The following is a 17,650-nucleotide window of genomic DNA, read 5'->3' as shown; positions in this document are numbered from 1 at the left end:
GGGATTTAGCGGCCGGTTACGCTGGGATTTATTAGGGACCACCTTTGGACTGTGGCTTAACACTTTTTTAATTTCACTTGCCACACGGGGCAATCAATCTTGGTCCAGGGATCAGCATTGGGATAGGGATAGTTGGATTGTGGAGTTATGAGCCTGAGAAATGGTCACTGCTGGCCGGCCGAGTCATAAACCATCATTAACCAGGCAGCTGGCTCTCTGGCGCTTCGGCCTGGTCATAACCATGGATTTTGGATGTGAAACCTGACATGGGATGCACTTTTTGAGGGCGAACACCACAACAAGTTCCATAGAATCGGCAGCTGCCCGAGTGGGAAAGTGTTGACATTTTCGCCGTCTTGTGGGGTCGGAAAGATTTTGTCAGCCGGAGGGGCAGAGCAGGTGGTCCCTTTCTTGATTCGTTTTTGGGAATTATATTTTATTGCAAGTTTTTTTTTGTTTTCCGGATGGCAGAGATCAAGACGAGAAGATTCATGGGAATTTATTAGGGACTGAAGAAAAGCTCTACTCTTTCTGCTCTACTTTCATTAGATTTAAACCGATTAGAAGTTTTTCTTTTTGGTATTCTTCTAAATCTTTCTTCTAAGAATGCAGAATACTTATTTTTTTTTTTTTTTTAAGTATTATTCAAAGTCTAATAGAGTAAGGAGCTCTTTTAGTAAAAATATTTGACATTCTTTGACATTTTTACTTTCCCCTTCTAAGCAACCCCACAATAAGCACTTTATACATTTTTTGAGGTTCATAATTTTCGCCTCTAATATCCCAATTAACGTTCTGAACATTTAACCAGAAACCCCTGCTGAATGGACGTGTTGAAATGCCAGAAACTCTTTCGAGATTGGCTTTCGAGTTTCTTAACCTCTATCGCCTCGTATCATATCGTAATCTTTGTAATCCCAGACGTTAGCTTCGCTTCGGAACTCGCCAAACGACTGAATCAAGCACTCATTTCCACTCATTCATGAATGAGTCGAATGAATGAAGTTTCGATTTCCACAACTCCTACACTACAATAGAGTAATAATATGGCTGGGGCCAGGGGATATACTCGGCCTACTCGCGCATGCAAAACACGATTTACTATTAAGGCAAAAAAAATAAAACCCGCAGCCCAGACAGAAGAAAAAATATACGAGTTGGAGGAAGGGGCTTGGAGCGGGCAGGGATTCGGAACCAGAAGCCAGACAACAAACAGCTTTTGACGTCGCATAGAAGAAATTGAATGGAGAGCCGAGAGTCTGGAGACCGACCTGGAGCCTCCGGGTGGAGGAGGCTCTTTTGTGCAGTCTTTGGACCCGGCTCCATTCATAAATGGCCATGGCAAACCGGGTTTTGGCAACGTGCTCTTCAGCTGGGGCTTAGAGCCTGCCCGCCTGGCCGACCAACCGCCCGCCCCGCCCGGATCGGATCGGAGGATGAGTCATCTGCCGGCTCTGCTGGGGCACGTGATGTCGGCGTAGTCGCTGTAGAGGTGTGTCAATTAGCAGTTAGTTGTTGCAGCCTGAAGAGGCGGTCACAGACGCAGGATGTGGGCATGGGAGACCAGGAAGCAGGGGTACCTCCATGTGGAGGAAGAGTTGGTAATTGCCTATGGTATAGCTTCAAGGCGTGACTCATCTTCCCCAGAGGAGGATTGTGGTGAAATTTAGTCAAGACTAAAGTGGTTCTCTCAAAACTTATTTCCAAATGGCTTTAACTATTTCTCAATCTGGAGAGTCTGAAATTTATGAATAAAGCAATTGCCAACTGGTTTCTGTTTCTTTTTTTTTTGTGGCGCTTCCTGCGCGATAGACTTTGAGCTCTGGGCCTGAAAACCCAACGCTCCAGACAACGACTGGAAGTGTGCACCCACATGATCCGCCTGGCACGTCAACTGTGCGGGTGTCCACATCCACATCCACATCGATATCCACATCCGTTGGCTGCTCTATGAGTATTAAATGCGGCAGAGGGCGGCTTTCATTTGTATGCAACACTTCCCCTCTCTCGTTCTGGGCGGGATTCTCCCGGTTTCCCGGTCGCATTCAGCTTTGGTTTTCGGTTTCGGTTTTCGACTTGGAGTTCTGGGTTTGGCGTTGGTCTGTCGGCTGCCTTTGTGGCGCCCACAGCCGCGTGCCGCTCTTTGATTAATTATGCGATGCACTGTGGCCACCACCTCCTCCGACTCTGACTGCAGCTCTGTTTCCCCTTTGAATCCCTCACCTTGAATCGGTTAACTGTCATTGTTCTGGTTTTGAGTGCCACAGACCGTACTCGCCACAATTGACCCAATTACGAGGACATGTGGATTATCTGGACACGGGAAGATGAATATTTGTTTGAATTTAATGATGGGTTGAAAGGGGAAATGGGAGGTTTGGTAAACATAGGTAAGTGGTATTTAATATCTGGCTGTAAAAGTAACTTGTGATAGGGCAGGTGTGTTTATCTCGGGGATTTCAATGCCAAAATCATCAAGGGATCAAGGTGGCTGGAAAGGTGGAGCAAGCACGAGCGCCACAACAACAGCAGCTGCCACTGGCACACTGGCCACTGGTTACTGAATGGAAATGGAAATGGACAGCGGCTAATTCCCCGCCGCCTGCTAAAATGGCAACAATGCGAGTGGCTGCCTCGATCCGGATTCCAGGGTGAAGGTCAGATTTCGGGCAATCGAACACAATGGACAAAAGGCATCATCGTTTTGAATATGAAATGAGATTTTGGCACAAAGCCAGCCAGCCAGCCAGAGAAATGGTAGCTGGTCTGGACTGGACCGTAGGTGGACTCCAATTACCCTATGGCAGCTGAATTCGGACTCGCAATCTCCTCAATCTCGATTGATCTTTCAATCAATGGCAGCTGCTTAGGGCCGCCTTGGAGTGCGCCAATTTTCAATCCCGAAAACGTCAATATTTGCCAGGGATACGCCAGGATGGTAAGGTAAGGAGGGATAAATTCCAGGAATGCCCAGAATGAAATGGAACTTTTATTTTCAAAATGAAACGACTATGAAATGCCCTAAAGTTGGGGGAGAAATATTATCTATATTTACGTTTAAATTTTCAGGACACAGGTGAATAAGCTTATCTAATGTTCAAGAACTAGACGTTATAGCAATGGCTTACTTTGATTGAAGATTCCCTCCTCCAAGATTTGTGTGCCCAGTCCTGGATGAAGGGTATCGGAAAGGTTATCGCCAGCTTTTTATCGGGCCACCGTCGAAAAGGAGCCGCGTCATCAGCGCAGATTGAAATAATTCCGAGTTGCAAACTTGCCAAGTCATTTTGAATTGGTCAGAGGTCGGTTTTAGCCTCTGATCTTTGGGAATATTATATTCGAGGGTGGGAGAAGGTAGGCAGGGCAGGGCAGGGCAAGGCAGGAGATCGCGTGCGATAGGCAACGTCAATATTTGTGTTTATTTCAGGCCGTTCCGGCGATCGGATCAGAATGGGAATGGGACTGGGAATGGGCATGATTATGAGGTCCTTGTTAGTCCGTTCGGTTTGGCGGCGCTTTCGCTTTGAGGTCAGACAAGTGGCTGCCCAATTTGCGCTCTGTTTGTGTATCATTTTGTGGGCCAGGCTAATTGTTTTGTGCCCTCAAATGAGAAAAAAAAAAAAACCACAGCTACCTGACTGGATCTGAAAAACGGCTCTTATTTGCTTTAGTTTTAGATATTTTTCCCATTTTTTCTGGACGTGGGAAAACTGCAACCAGGTTACAAATTTAACAGGTTGCGGATATTTTGTTGGCCAAGATTTATTTCGAACATATAGTACAATTTTTACACGGCTACGCCAAATAGATACCTTATACTGGAAATTTATCCTGTGTCTGAATATGAATATTGCCATCCACCTCAACAGAACAATTTATTCCGGCAATATTGTTCCTTCGCCATAATAAACTACCATCCATCCATCTCCTTATTAAAAAGTATAAAAACTTTTTCTAAAAAATAGTACAATTCATATTAAAAAGAAGGATATTTTTAAGTTATAGTACCTTAAGAGTCATTGTGTGATTCGTCTGCCTGCTCTGACTCCGTCCGATCACGAAAAATAATCGAATGACTTCTTAGGAGGAATATTCTCAAAGAGGCTGGCTTTCTCGAGGGTTTCTTAAACTAACAAAGTAATTAATGAATTCGTGATAACTCTGATAACTTTGATAACTTACCTCTACGTTTGACAATCGTGTAATTGTTGCCTAGTTTGCGCAATAATCCTCTGGATACAAGATCATCGATGATTTCTTCAACATCGTCGACCAACGCCATCGGATGCTTGTCGGTGGTCAAGCTCAACATCCTTAGGATTTCATTCTTTGAGACCGGACCACCGCCCAACACATCCATCGTCTCCCAAAGTAGACTTTTTATTTCGTTATAGGTGCGCCTAGCCTCACTGTCACTGCATTCGAGTTCAGAGAACGACTCATCACCTACTGACATTTTTCCACTTCAAAAATTTTTGGCACTTTATCGAAAAATATAAAAGCAAAAAACAAATAAAAATTTTACTAAATAATTACAATACGTCTGTACACGAATCTGCCGAATAGAAAACTGAACTCAAATTTCAAACTTTGGGGTAGAAAATTTCTAAAATCATTGCATAGCTTACTTGGGACTTCAGATTTTTTATTAATAAATAATATGACCCTTGAATTAGAGCTTTTCTTTCGCGTTTTTTGAATCCTCTGGTATAATACCGATTTAAAGGTTTCTTCCGAATCATCCCTGGAAGAAACGTTCCTAATTTAGTTCAATCATAAATGAAAATCTGCCATTTCCTTTTGAAAGTCTGGCAGCTCTGTAGAACTGTCACTTTGCAAATTGGACTTCTAGCTTCACGTGATTTTTTCCTTGTGCTTTTCCAGAAAAATATTAGCCGGAAAATGAGTGATTCAACAAGTGATATGGAGATGCGTGATTTCGTTGAGGAAGCAATGGAGGAGAATAGGTTATTGCAGTGCGACGAGGACTTCAATGAGAACGCCGATGATCAACCCATGGAACCCGAACAGAAGGGAGAGGAAAAGAGCCTACTCCAATTGGTCCTGGACAAGAGCAACAACCACGATGTAAGCAATAGCCTTCTTTCTTCCACAAAAGTTACATAGATGATCTTTACCAATTTAGGACTTGGCCTGTTTGTGGGTTAACGAATACATGCTAGACTCCACCGCAGCTCTTATTAGCTTCATCCAGCTTGTGGTGGAGGCTAGTGGGAGCCACTACCTAATACCCAAGGACACAAACATGCCCTTCGCCTACAGAGACATAGTTATAGCCGCCACAGTTCAGTTCCGTAATGTAAGTTAAGAATAAGATACTTTCTTGGATAAGTATCGTATTGAAGTTGCGTTTTCAGGTCAGCATGTACTATCCCATGATTATGAAGACTGCCGCATCCTTTGTGAAGAATGTTGGTGGCTTTGTGCAGAGTCTTCTGAAGACTGCGGATGGCACGCCCATATTCTTCGATCACATTTTCCTCAAAGAAGTCACGGGCTTTGTGATGACCTGCTCTGAGTCGAAAGTGCGTCCCTTCCGTCATACTAGTACTATGATAGGTTTGTGTATAATTTTAATAATCCAAACAGATCACTTAATCTCTCCTCGCCTTTCAGGTCTTAAAATGCTGACCACCCTTCAGGATCTCTCCACCTTAAACAGTGGCTTGCTGCAAAGTCTGTGGACCTCCATGTACCAGGTCATATTCGTGGACCGCTGTATGGACGTGGTGGATGACATCCGACTGCTCTGCCTTACCGAACTGGGCTTGTGGCTGGAAAAGTATCCGGACTGCTATCTGCAACCAGATCGAGTTCGATATCTGTTCGAGGGACTCCAGGATAGCTCCAGCAAAGTGCGAGAGTGCTGTCTGCATAACATCTCGAAGTTAAGTCGCAATGAGGTCCTTCGTCCCGTTTGTCTGAATTTGGGAAAGGAGCTCAAGCGGTTTCTGCTGAATATTTGCGTTCAGCGGGAGAATGAACTGGGCGAGTCGGCCCTCAATATCCTGTCCGACTTCTACAGCTCTTCGTCTGAGTTTCTGACGGAGGAGGAGTGCCGATTACTGGAGCAGTTGATGTTTGCCGCCAACCGGGGATTGGCCCAGGCAGCAGCTCTGTTTTCCAACGAACGACGCAAAGGACGAACCAATTGCCAAAATCTCCGATCTATTTTGCAGTTTTTCAACGAAGATGGACAGTACGAACACACTGCCTACTTGGTGGATGCCCTCTTTGGGACCTCAGAACTAATAGTGGATTGGCGGCTGATGGTCGAAATGCTACTAGAAGAGCAAAGCCCAAAGCTATCCAGGAAGGAGAGCTCTACTCTAATAGAGATTCTGTCGCGTGGCGTGAAACAGGCCATCACGGGTGAGATACCTCCGGGAAGGTACACCAAAAATTTGGTAAGAAGACCCATTGCCGGATCCATAAAGCTAGCCACTGAAATCCTAGGGCCCGTTTTGTCCAAGCTCATCGAAAAGTATTGTGCGGATTCTGAAAATGTGAAGAATCTTCTTGAGCTGCCACAGCTGCTGGATCTGCAAAGTTTGAGCAAGAGCCAATCAGTCCAATTGTTGGAGCAGATAAAGGACATCATGTTTACGAGGACCGACAACTCTGTGCTCCGCATGGGAGCTCGAACATTGGTGTATGTGAACCTGGTAGAGGCGTCGATAATCAGCGAAATACTCAACAACGCGGTTACCAACTACAAGATTGCTTTTCGAACTTGGCAAGAGTCCTATGGCACCACCAACTATTGCTCTCCCGGGTCCTCATCATCGTCCTCTTCCTCCACCAAGTCCCAGAAGATGCGAAAGAATCGTCTGTTGGTAACCCTGCGCTTGGTTTCCGCTCTATACGGACAGTTCGACCTGAGTGGCTATCACTTGACAGAGTCCGTATTGGCCAGCCTGAAGCGGGTGGTCCGGGAAAGGGACAGACCGCAAAGAGATGACCTTCCGTTCGAGGCACGGGCTCTCTACATGGAGGTGTGCTACTTCAGTCTCAGCTGGGACTTGAAAAGGGTCCGGAAACACGAGGAGGATGATCTGTATGTGGTGGAGCTGTGTGCGGCTCTCAAGAAGCATTTCGAAGACTTTCTCTTTGTGACCAGAGATCTCATCAAGGACAAGCGAAATATTTACCTAGCAAGTGATGTAGGTATACTAAACTTTATACTTATTTGTTAATATTATTAATATTATTATTTCCAGACCTATACCTATCTCTGCGACCTCTTCGTTCTCTTTGGGGAGCAGTTGCGTTTGAGTGCAAACGCGAATATACGCGATCTCACCTACAAACCGACACTCGAGGACATCAAACTGGTGGAGAACTTTATGATGAGCTACATCTTCCACGACAGTCCTCTGGAAATTGTAAAGGAGTGCAACTTCGATGAACTGCAGAACAAACGGCGAGTCCTGAGCAGCTACTGCAAGCTGGTGGCCTTCAGTGTGGTGCCCAGCATGAGGGCTTCTATAATATTTCAGCACTACGACAAGGTGAGTGGGGCAGTTGGTTGTTCTTTTACTTAATTATCAGATTTAAATTTCAGTTTTTCGATGCTTTCGGAGACATAATGCGGGCTGCCATGGAGCGTGCCGTGGACATCAATTGTGTCAACTATGGGATGACCGTGCTCCATAGTCTGCTGCTTGTCTACAAGAGAATAATGGCCAATTACCTGGATGACTCTGAGCGAGTGGCCCACTCGGATGAGTTCACACATCTGATCAGCTTGGCCAAACGACTGGCTCAGACCTTCAATCCCAATCTCGTGGAGAACCGGCGCGGTGTCCTAACTCTGCATCGTGCCGGGATTATGTATGTTCTCGAATCGGTTCCCTGTGATCCGACGGCTGCTCCGAAGCATCTGATCTTTCTCAGAGTTATTCAGGAGTTTGTGCCACAGATTCTGGTACAGGACAAGCCGAATATCCAAAAGTTCCTGGAGAGAATCGAAGAGCCTTCATTGCCGTCCTGCCGTAAAGAGGTTTGGCTGCCCCTGGAAGGGTACCGTTTCGCTCTAAACACCAAAGTCATAGCTCGCAGTAAGTATTTGATTAAATTCTGATTGAAACTCAGTTAAGTATTACTATTAATCTTATTTGATAGAAACCGATTCCATGGATTTCTGAACTTCTAAGAGAAAGATGAATTTTAAACGTGTTTTTTTTCATTAAAATAAAAATAATCGCCTATCAGAGAAGACTTCAAGGTAGGACCTGCTTTATTTTGTGTTTTATTTACTAATCTTGGTGATGGGCATATTTATTTCAAGTCTGACATGGATTTCATTTTACTAACCTTTGATAAATAAGAAATGTTTTCAATTTTACTTCAAATTTTTGGCGCAATTTAGCTAACGCCGGTTGCGTAATAGAGCCCCCTGTCTGTCCTTCTGCAGGATGCATTCAGTCTGACAGCCAGCTGCCCTCGGTTTCAAATTTCCTCAGCCCATTCATATGGGCCGAGACTGCCTCGACAATTTTCAATTTCAATGCTCCTTCCTGACGAATTGACTGCAACTTTGCGGGTTCCTGGGCCGCCCTGTTGGCTCTCCTGGCTAGGATCAAGGGCACTCACGGGCTGTCAAAGGCTGCACGAGCCAACACGGCCTTTGACACCCCTCCCCCCTCCACCAAAAAAACTCATTGAGGTTCAAATGGAATCGAATCCTTGGAGGGCTCAAGGTGCGCGCTAAAATTTCGGAAACGAAATGAAATTCAAGTGGATATTAGGTCACTTCTGGTTTTGGTTTTCAAGTGCCCCGGTCATTTGTCCATTTCCCTGGCACATGCCAAGTGCCAAGGACTGGGAGTGAGGGCCGTATCCTGTTTCATGAGGAAACCTATAAACTTCCTATAGAGTGAAGGTTTTTTTTTTGCAGAATCCGTTTTCGGAGGCACAGATGTGGGAGATGCTAAGCAAAACATTCCAGGGCCATCAAGCACACGGCTTGGAATAAATTGGCGGTGGGGAGCACAACATCTGGACTAACTGATCTTAATTGGAACATCTTCGCAAAGGATACAAGCACTGGAAGGAATAACGAAGATCAAGGACATTAAGGAGATACAGTTGTCAGAGAAATGGTTAGTGTTTCTCCCAGTGCACCTCAGACAGGTAGCAACGAACTGAGGCCACAACCTGGCAACACATCAATTTCGCGTAACGGGCTCCGTGAACCGCTAGGCCATGGCAATTGCATTTCACGCTCGCTCCTCCTCGCTCCTCCAACGGAACCTGATCACAGATGTCCTGACGCGGCCGAGATCGGATCTCCCTCGGTTGCGGTTTAACGAGATCTGCACCGCCCCCTCGACACACACGCCTCCACGCCAGGACGAAGGTCTGGGACAGGAATCTCCCCTCCTTGAATGATTTTTTGGCCCTGATAAACGGTCCTCGATCCTCGATCCTTGCTCCTTGGGGGCGAAAGTGTAACACAATTTCAGACACGCGCATCTGTCGTTTGGTTTGAGTTTCTTCTGGAACAGTTGTGGCTCCCCGAAAATAAACGAAGAATTGTTTGCAAAAAAAAAACAAGGAGTTTAAGGAGTAGGAGTCTTGAATACCTAAGAAGGGGCGACACGTGGCACTTGATTCGTATCAAATTTCTGAACTATTTCGGGAGTTTACATTTCGGCAGGGAAGGGTTTCTTTATTTTATGTTTTACTCCTGTTTTTTTTTGGGTTTTGTTAACTCCTCTTGCCAACTGTCAACCCATTTGGCCGATATTTATGGGCCAGTTGCCGTTGGGCTTCGAGTGTGGCGGGGGTCGTCTGTGTTGCAACTGTTATTAACATGAATTTATTGCCTGTTTCGCCGTTTTATTTTTTTTTTTTGGCAAAAAGAATTTAAATTTTAGCGAACCAAGTGTTACCACCTTGGGCGTTTTAGGGGCTATTAGGTCCTGAAAGGGAGAATAAAAGCTAGTTGCTATAAAGTGGAATGGTTTATGGGATGTCACCAAAATTGCATGCCTTTTGAGGCTAAAAGGTTGTGTTTTCAGTATACTCCTTAAAGACCTCACTTTAAAAGCAATTTATAATTTCCCAGTGGTATCCTTTTCCCCCTCCTTCCGAAGGATTTTTGATAAATCTATTCCTAATCGCCCAGAGTACAAAAAAATCAACAGCAATATTTGACTTTAACCAAATCCGTGTTGGCCCCGTCAAGTTGCGTGTAAAAACACAAATTCCTCGATTCATCATCGCGACAGGAGGTCCTGCCTGTCGATCCTTTCCAAGTCCTCGCGGTTCCATTGATAAATGCCAAAAGAAATTTGTCAAATGTCAATCAGAAGATCCTCAGTTCGAGTTTGAGTTTGAGGTGATCCTTCGACTGACAGCAAACACGCGGTGTTGTCCTTGCTCATTTTGTTTCCTTGTGTCCTCTGTCCTGTATCCTTGTTTTTGTTATTGTTTCTACTGGTGGTGCTGCTTCTTCGGCTGCCTAATGTCTTGGCAAATAAGGAGCGCCGCTCCTGGCGTCGACTTCTGCCACGGTAGTAGCCTCGACATGTCCTTGCCCCGACAGGAGTCGGAGGGTGAGGTGAGTGCTGCGTGTAAATCAGTCGGCCCCGGCCTGTTTACAAATGTGTCGCCATCGCGTAACTCAATCCTTGCCGCACTGCATTGTCCTGGCCCCGGCACAGGATGCGCTCGACAGCCGTCGCCGGCTCGGCAAACCAATAAATACCATTTAGATGTTGCCTCTCCAGGCACAGCTCCCACTATTTATGTGTCAACAGAGTCATGTGTCGGCATATCGCCGTCCTTAGCATATGTCCTTTGACACAGTCCTTGTCCCAAGGTGCAGCTGAACTCGCTCAGGACACGCATAAATTAACGAGTGCGGGTGCGGGCTCAAATCCCTGATTGTAGCTCTAATCCCCGAGTCCTGATCTTCGATCCGGCCTCTGCACCTTTTTGGCCCCATTAGCACGCGTCCTCCACGCACGCGCGGCTGCCACTTGAAAGGATAACGGAGCCCTCCAAGCCTGGCTCCTGCCTGGGTCCTCAAGTGCCCCGGATCCACAAGTAAAATTAGTCAGGCTCTGTCAGCGAATCTGATTTACGCGCCAGCTGCCAGCTCCGGCAGCGGAGGTCCTTTTCAGTTCCTCCAGACTGCCTCCTTTTCTCAAATTATAATTTTAGTGGCAATCTAATTAAGCAATTACAAGCGTGTTCTTGAGTTCGGTGTTGATTTATTTATTGAAAGGAAAAGGGGAAAGGACAGATGTTTTTCTTAGTAATCTTTGGAGGATTAGAAAACTTTAGATGCAAGCGGGAATATGACTTATTTGTTACGAGAGCACTATAGGTTTTAATAAAATTATAAGAATCCAAAGAAGAACTTCTCTTAATTGATATGTAGAATCTGAATAGAAGACTGTGACTTCCTCCTCTTTAATTATTACCCACTACATCCCTCAATTAGAAAGCTAATTGAAACAGGAAGCAATCTTTGAAAAGAATATAGAAAACTAGCTGACTAGCCCGCTTTATTGAGTCTGAAATCTTCCAACGCAGCTGCTCTGCATAGTTGGCTCTTCACTTCATTAGGCTTACAATTTATACGAAAGGTATATGGGTCTTGTAAGCACTTGACACTCGAGGACAGGTCAATTAAATGCAATATTTACAACACCTGACACGGACCACAAACTGGACAAGTTAGTTGACAACCGCCGACCGCAGATGGTCAAGATGGGGGTCAAGTGGTGACCACAGATGGGCTTCCGTTTCGCTCTCGAGAAAGGAAAAGTGACGGGAAATTAATTACCAGATAGATGTTCCATTAAACTGTGGATATTTGCCTACCAAAGCGAGAAGCCGCACTCCCATCCGATCCATTCCGATGCGGACATATCCTCGACAATTAATCATGCGCAGCGACATAACTTTCGGTGAGATTTTTAATGACTGCGCCTGCTGTCATTGCTGCGATCGTAAAACCTCCCAGTTCATGGTCTCCGAGGACATCAAATAGATTTATTATTGGAAATATTTTGGCTGCCCTTTTCGATTGTTTGTGGGTCCAGGAGGAGATAGGCCAGGATGCGCCAGGATGAGGCTGTGTTGTGTTTGCGTTTGCGGATGCCCAGAGCAAACGTTGTGTTAAATTTATTTTTATTGTATTTTGGCATTTTATGGTGACTCGACGCATTCTGTTCCATGAGAGGAGGGAGTCCTCCGCCTTCATCCTTCATCATCATTCCGATGTCTCATATTGTTTATACATTTTCCGGAGCATTTCGATTTCGATGCGATGGGGCAATAAAAGTGCAAATGGTCGGACATTAGGAATTTTTCCGAAGGGGAGGGACCAGCAGCTGTCCTCTCTGGTTCGAGTTACTTCCTGAAGAATCAATAAGCTGCTTCGGCTTATTTGCTTTTCCAATCAACTCTATACAGTAGCTTTTTCAGAAGCAAGTATCGATTGAATGGCATTTAGAGCCACCGTTTGTAGCGCCGCCAATCCTGTATACAACACTAATTAACCCTTGTGTAGCCTTGTGGGTGAGGTGGACGAACACCTTTTACATAATTAGGGGCCTGTTGGATTTCCCCAACAACGAATGGGAGTTTGGGTAAACATAGTTTCTCTTCTGGACACTAAAAAAAATTGGAAAAATATAAGAAAACAATACAATAATTTCCATAAATGATATAGGATTCTCTGGAGATTACTTTATATTTTAAGAATTTAGAATTTTAATTTCAATGAATAGAGTTTATAAACTTATATTCTCAGTGTTGTTGGACCATCATCCTCGTCTTCGTGTCATTCATTAATCCACATAGAAATGCCATTGGTGGTGATGATGTTCCATCTATTCTGGGATGCTTCGGTGACCAAAGTTGGCGGCCAAGGCGGCTGAGACGGCTAAGACGGCCAAGACGGCGGCACAACAACAAAGCCGCCAAGAGGCCTATTAGCCACAATAAAGAGGCAGCCTCACCCCTTCTCTGTCACTTCCCCACCCAGACTCAGCCCCCTTTGGGGAATTCTATTATGCAGATGAATGGATATGGGACCGACCGACTGACTGACTGACTTGTTGGGTGTTGTTTGTGTTTTGTTTGCCCCGCCAGATGCCATTACAATGTAAACTCGACAAAAGTTCACTCAGTAAACTGGAGGCGAATGGAGATGGAGATGGAGATGCGGGTAGGTTGGAGGAGATCGTGGCAGGAACTCGTGGCATCCACAGAGTGAGAGGGAAACGTCTTCATCGTCGCAAGGCAGCCAGCCACCGCAGCGGAACAATTGATCAAATATCATAATTTATCAAATGACAATGCAACTGGCGGCGGCAGCCTCTGAACGTTTCCCGTATTTACATGCCCCAATCCCCACACCACACTGGAAAGTGTCACCGATCTACGATCTTGGCTCTTTTGCTCTTGGATTTCGATCTCCCATCTCCCCAAGTCCCAAACCCCCCCAAATGCCATTCGAAAGCTACAACTTAATTTATTTGAACAATTTAGGTCTGACAAGCCGGCCCATTTTGTGCGCTTGTCGTGTTCAAGTCGCTTATTTATTTCGATGGTCAGTCGGCACCAATCTATTTAGCATAATTGCAGCCTCGATCAGAGCCGAGAGACCCGACGATCCGACAGACCCCTGACTCCCAAACACCATCCATTCCCATCCAAAATGCATTCTTGTGTGTGGGGTCTCTGTAATCCTAGATAGGCCTTAGTGGATTAAATAACCAAATTAAAAGGTCTTCTGGTGGGGAAAATATTGGGACAAACCGTTTATTGTTCTATTATGGAAAACCTGGTCATCGCATTAGTTCTTATCTTGGTTGGGGTTCTCATTCCCCTTACCTATATGGTCTGGAGTATGGAAAGTTTCCACCCAAATCGTGTCAAGTTTGGCCACAAATTGAGCAATTTATGGCAAGCAGATTGATTTCAACTCGATATTGAAGCTTATTTGGGTTAATATGTTTATATATTTCTTATTATGTTTATTTGAATCAATTTTATTGGCTAGTAACCACATATAGAGAGAAAAAACCAGACCAGTTCGAAGGAGCAGAAATGATCGACTTCTAGTCCTTGCACTTGTTACACCGCGGAGTCGGCGGCTCAATGAACTTGGGCATATAGTTGGGGTTCTTCTTCAGGGCCACCTCCTCGTTCCAGAGCTTGTTGAGATAGTCCTCCAGCTTGGCCACGATGTCCTCGTCACCCTCGCCCTCCGAGCAGCTGGCAAAGGTGGCTGCCTCGGAGGAGTCCGAGGAGGTGGACTTGCACACATTGGAGGCTTCGCTGCAGGAGTCGTGTTTGCAGTCGATGGGGCAGTGATGGTTGTCCCAGTCCTCGGGAGGCTCCATCGCCTCCCCGTAGTTACTCTCCTCCGGATCTTCCGAGTTTTCGTCGCGGCCTCTTGTGGTTACCGGGCGAATGAGATGGGGTTCTTCCAGGCGATACCACTTGACCTTGTACGAGTCCTGTCCGCATTCGCCGAACTGCTCGCCCGTCAGCTGGTCGATGTTGCACTCGCAGATGAGGAAGGGCGAGTTGCACTGCTGACACCGGGGCAGGTTCACCTCGTGATTGAGGATGGGCCGGGGCATTTTGATGTTCGGCATCTTATCCTTGTCCATCTTGGGAACTTGCAAGCCGCAAAGGATGCAGGGTTCTGGGAGATCTGCACCCTCCGACAGCTTGATCTTCTCCATTTTTCGCTGGCCAGCCTTGGGATGGCCGGGCACCTCCTGCTTGGAGCAGCCCTTGCAAGGACATCCCGGCACCATCAGTGGATCCGACCGGGCCGTCATCCGTTTGTACAGGGCGCAGTAAACGATGTTTATCTGGCGCTCGTAGTGCTTGTGGGCCCAGAAGAACGCCGCCTTGTAGTTGTCGAAGATCCTGGCCGTCTTGTAGGCTGCGTGCATCCAGGCGGAGTACTGGGTGTGCACCGCCATGGCATCCACGATGGGGTTACTGATGCTGACCGGTGGCTTTCCGTGGTAGAAGGCCTTGAAGGCCCGTTTGATAATCGAATAGGCCAGCATCGCCTCCACGGGTTCCATCGAGCACTTTAGTCGCAGCGCCTGCAGGACATCCTCTCGGTTCAGGTGGGTGCCAGGAGCCGGCTGCGGCGGACATGTGGTGCGCAGCTTGTCGTGGTAGACAAAGGCCCTCTTTATTATCGACTTGGCCATGCAGGACTTGCTCGTGTTGATGCCGCAGATGAGCATTATCTGGGCCAGGCTCTTGGCGATATCCTCCACGTTGTCGTCGAACAGCTGATAGGGATCCAGCTTCCTTCTGCAATTGCAACAGCATCGCAGTGCAGATGCGGGCACCACGCCCGAGGTCTCTTGCACCTTCATGATTCTCTCCATAAAACGCAATTGAACTCAAAATAACAAAGGATATTCGGAGAAGGGGGGAAATCACAAAATGAAATTTTATTCTTCTGGGATGAAATATATATGTCTAACCAAAAGATACAGAAAATTTTCGGAAACTAGTTCGTAGGAAAAAAAATGAAAACGAAGTCGTCGGTACAATGATCTGGTTAAAACTTATTCTGAATTAGATAGTTGAGCCTCTCCCTTCGTAAGGCTATTGTGGAAGTTATAGTTCATCGACACCCTCACCCACACCTCTATACCGTATATCCTCGCACCTGGGGAATGGGTATGGGTATGGGTATGGGACATCGCCCACACGGGAGCCGGCGCTTATCACGCGCCCACAGATCGCGCCTCGACAATGGCCACTTAAAATGCCATTGTCGGTTGTAATCGCCCCTAAATTGCCGGCACCTCCAACCTGGCCGGGATGGAGCTACTGTTGTCATCGCTGCTGACTGCTCCTCCCAGGAGCTTCCACATAAATCGCTGCGTTTATCTAAGCACTTGCATCTCCCGGGGCACTGAACAGAAGAAAGAAGCCCTGAAGGAGGTCTGGGATCCGGGGATTCGGGAGACTGTTCACGCTCCTCCTCAACGCTTATCAATCTCGGCTCATCTGCACGCAGAACAGAACAGAACAGAACAGAACCGTACAGACTGAAACCGAACTAAACCGAAATGCGGGGAAAAAAGTAAAAACCTAAACGTAGCCAGAGAACATCTTCTGCGAAAAATAATTCCGCAACTTGTCACATTTTGTAAGATTCAAAGTCGCTGGGACAGGCATTAAAATTGCAGACGCCTCTGCGCCAGGGATTGGCCTGCAATGTGGAGTCCTTGACTGGTTGGGATGGGACTATTTTAAAAGGGTATGTGTTGGGGTAACATCGAATTGTCACAGGACTTGATACAAGGATAGTCTGAGCCAATAGTACTGGCATTGAAATATTCCTAACCCTCTAGATAATTTTATAAACTTTCGCTTTAATTTTCCCAAGACATTTCATAGTCGAATATCCTTTAAATGAAGTTCCCCATTTTTGGCTAGTCTTGGGCCTCGAATTCTCCAGTCCCCCGCCTGTCTATCCGACTGTCTGTCTCTGTGGCATGTTAAACTGAAGTCACATTTGCATATGGATTTATTTTTATGGCCACTGCCATCGGATGGCTCGTGAACTATTTATGTGTGACGATCGAATCTTTTTATTGAGGGGGAGCTGCACTTGGTCTCTGGTGGAAGATTGGCTCTTGCCCAACATTTCTTCCATTGAGAGATCTCCATTAAATATTTGGAAATATTCGAAGAACTCTTCAAAACACTTCTTCGATGGCGTTGTCTTGCCAAATTCCTAATTATGATATGCTCACATTTGGTTTCTCTATTACCCCAGATTCGAGATGTCTTTTTTTATTTTTTTCTGTCTATTTTCGGGAGGAGTAAACAAGCACTTTGATGGCCACTTTTCGATTTTGGATGAAACTTGGAAATTTTTTAAAGAGACCCGAAGTAGAACCATTGAACTTTTCAATAGCCATCAAATTTGCGGCGAATGCAAACCAAGACTCTGGAACTTCTCCCTTATATACATAATATTTTCCATCCATTGCATTCGATGGGTTATGCAGCCTCTCGAAACTTTTCTTCACTTTGATTGTTGCACTGTGAGAAAATATGGATTAAGTTTAATGAAAAAAACTAAGAGTTTTCATTTATATATTCATCTTTTTCAGAAGCCTATCGATAAAATATTTAAATATAATGTATCTTTTCGAAAGATACATATTTTTCTTAAAGTGCCTATTTTGTTCCAATCTATTCGGTTGTTGTGGGCTAGAACTTAATAGTCTTTTTATAGCTGCACTTTTTCAACTTCAATTAATGAAGTGTCGAGTTGTTAACACCAAAACACACGCGGTACTCCGGTACTCTAGTACTCCCAGTGGTGCAGCATCACTGCCCTTGTCCCCCATCTCCTCCAATTTTCCATCTCCCCATGGGCGACTATTTCCAAACATTTCGACCAGAGGCTAGATGGGAAACAAACTTAAACTTCTCCACCAGCTTCTATAGGAGGCTGCTGTCGCTGCTGCTGCTTCTCCTGCTTCTGCTGCAGGTGGGGCTGTCGAAATGTAAACAAACAAATTAAAACGAGCATCGACAGCAGCCGGCGACTTGGTAAAGACTGCTTTCCAGCCTTCGCCTCAGGTGAGAAAACGGGCACACGGAA

General features: G+C 45.8%; 3 protein-coding genes across 6 annotated transcripts; 1 reads left to right on the top strand and 2 right to left on the bottom strand.

Moving 5' to 3' along the window:
* Positions 1-3,744: 3,744 nt before the first annotated feature.
* On the bottom strand, positions 3,745-4,587 carry LOC6507395. 4 transcript variants are annotated; one of them, XR_006507002.1, is made up of 3 exons: positions 4,183-4,576; positions 4,009-4,123; positions 3,745-3,954 (listed from the first exon to the last, which is right to left on the bottom strand). XR_006507002.1 is itself a non-coding variant. In XM_044714497.1 (2 exons), the coding sequence occupies exons 1-2, from the start codon at positions 4,454-4,456 to the stop codon at positions 4,056-4,058; spliced, it is 342 nt and encodes a 113-aa protein (XP_044570432.1). In that variant the 5' UTR covers positions 4,457-4,587; the 3' UTR covers positions 4,009-4,055. The 4 variants fall into 4 exon arrangements, 2 of the variants coding, with proteins under 2 accessions (XP_044570432.1, XP_044570433.1); XR_001408808.3 differs by having other exon boundaries at positions 4,009-4,129; positions 4,183-4,569; XM_044714497.1 differs by lacking the exon at positions 3,745-3,954 and having other exon boundaries at positions 4,183-4,587.
* A 55-nt stretch (positions 4,588-4,642) lies between these two features.
* On the top strand, positions 4,643-8,259 carry LOC6507662 (cohesin subunit SA-1). The gene is made up of 7 exons (XM_001956062.4): positions 4,643-5,088; positions 5,147-5,320; positions 5,379-5,580; positions 5,638-7,184; positions 7,242-7,532; positions 7,586-8,081; positions 8,146-8,259. The coding sequence occupies exons 1-7, from the start codon at positions 4,780-4,782 to the stop codon at positions 8,166-8,168; spliced, it is 3,042 nt and encodes a 1,013-aa protein (XP_001956098.2). The 5' UTR covers positions 4,643-4,779; the 3' UTR covers positions 8,169-8,259.
* A 5,733-nt stretch (positions 8,260-13,992) lies between these two features.
* Positions 13,993-15,589, bottom strand: LOC6507394. Its single transcript, XM_001956063.4, has one exon. It carries the CDS (start codon positions 15,405-15,407, stop codon positions 14,106-14,108), a length of 1,302 nt encoding a protein of 433 aa, XP_001956099.2. The 5' UTR covers positions 15,408-15,589; the 3' UTR covers positions 13,993-14,105.
* Positions 15,590-17,650: the final 2,061 nt, after the last annotated feature.

The sequence above is a fragment of the Drosophila ananassae genome, chromosome 2R, assembly GCF_017639315.1.
Source record: "Drosophila ananassae strain 14024-0371.13 chromosome 2R, ASM1763931v2, whole genome shotgun sequence".
In the NCBI taxonomy this organism is placed as follows: Eukaryota; Metazoa; Arthropoda; class Insecta; order Diptera; family Drosophilidae; genus Drosophila; species Drosophila ananassae.
This window is presented reverse-complemented; position numbering and strand designations above follow the sequence as displayed.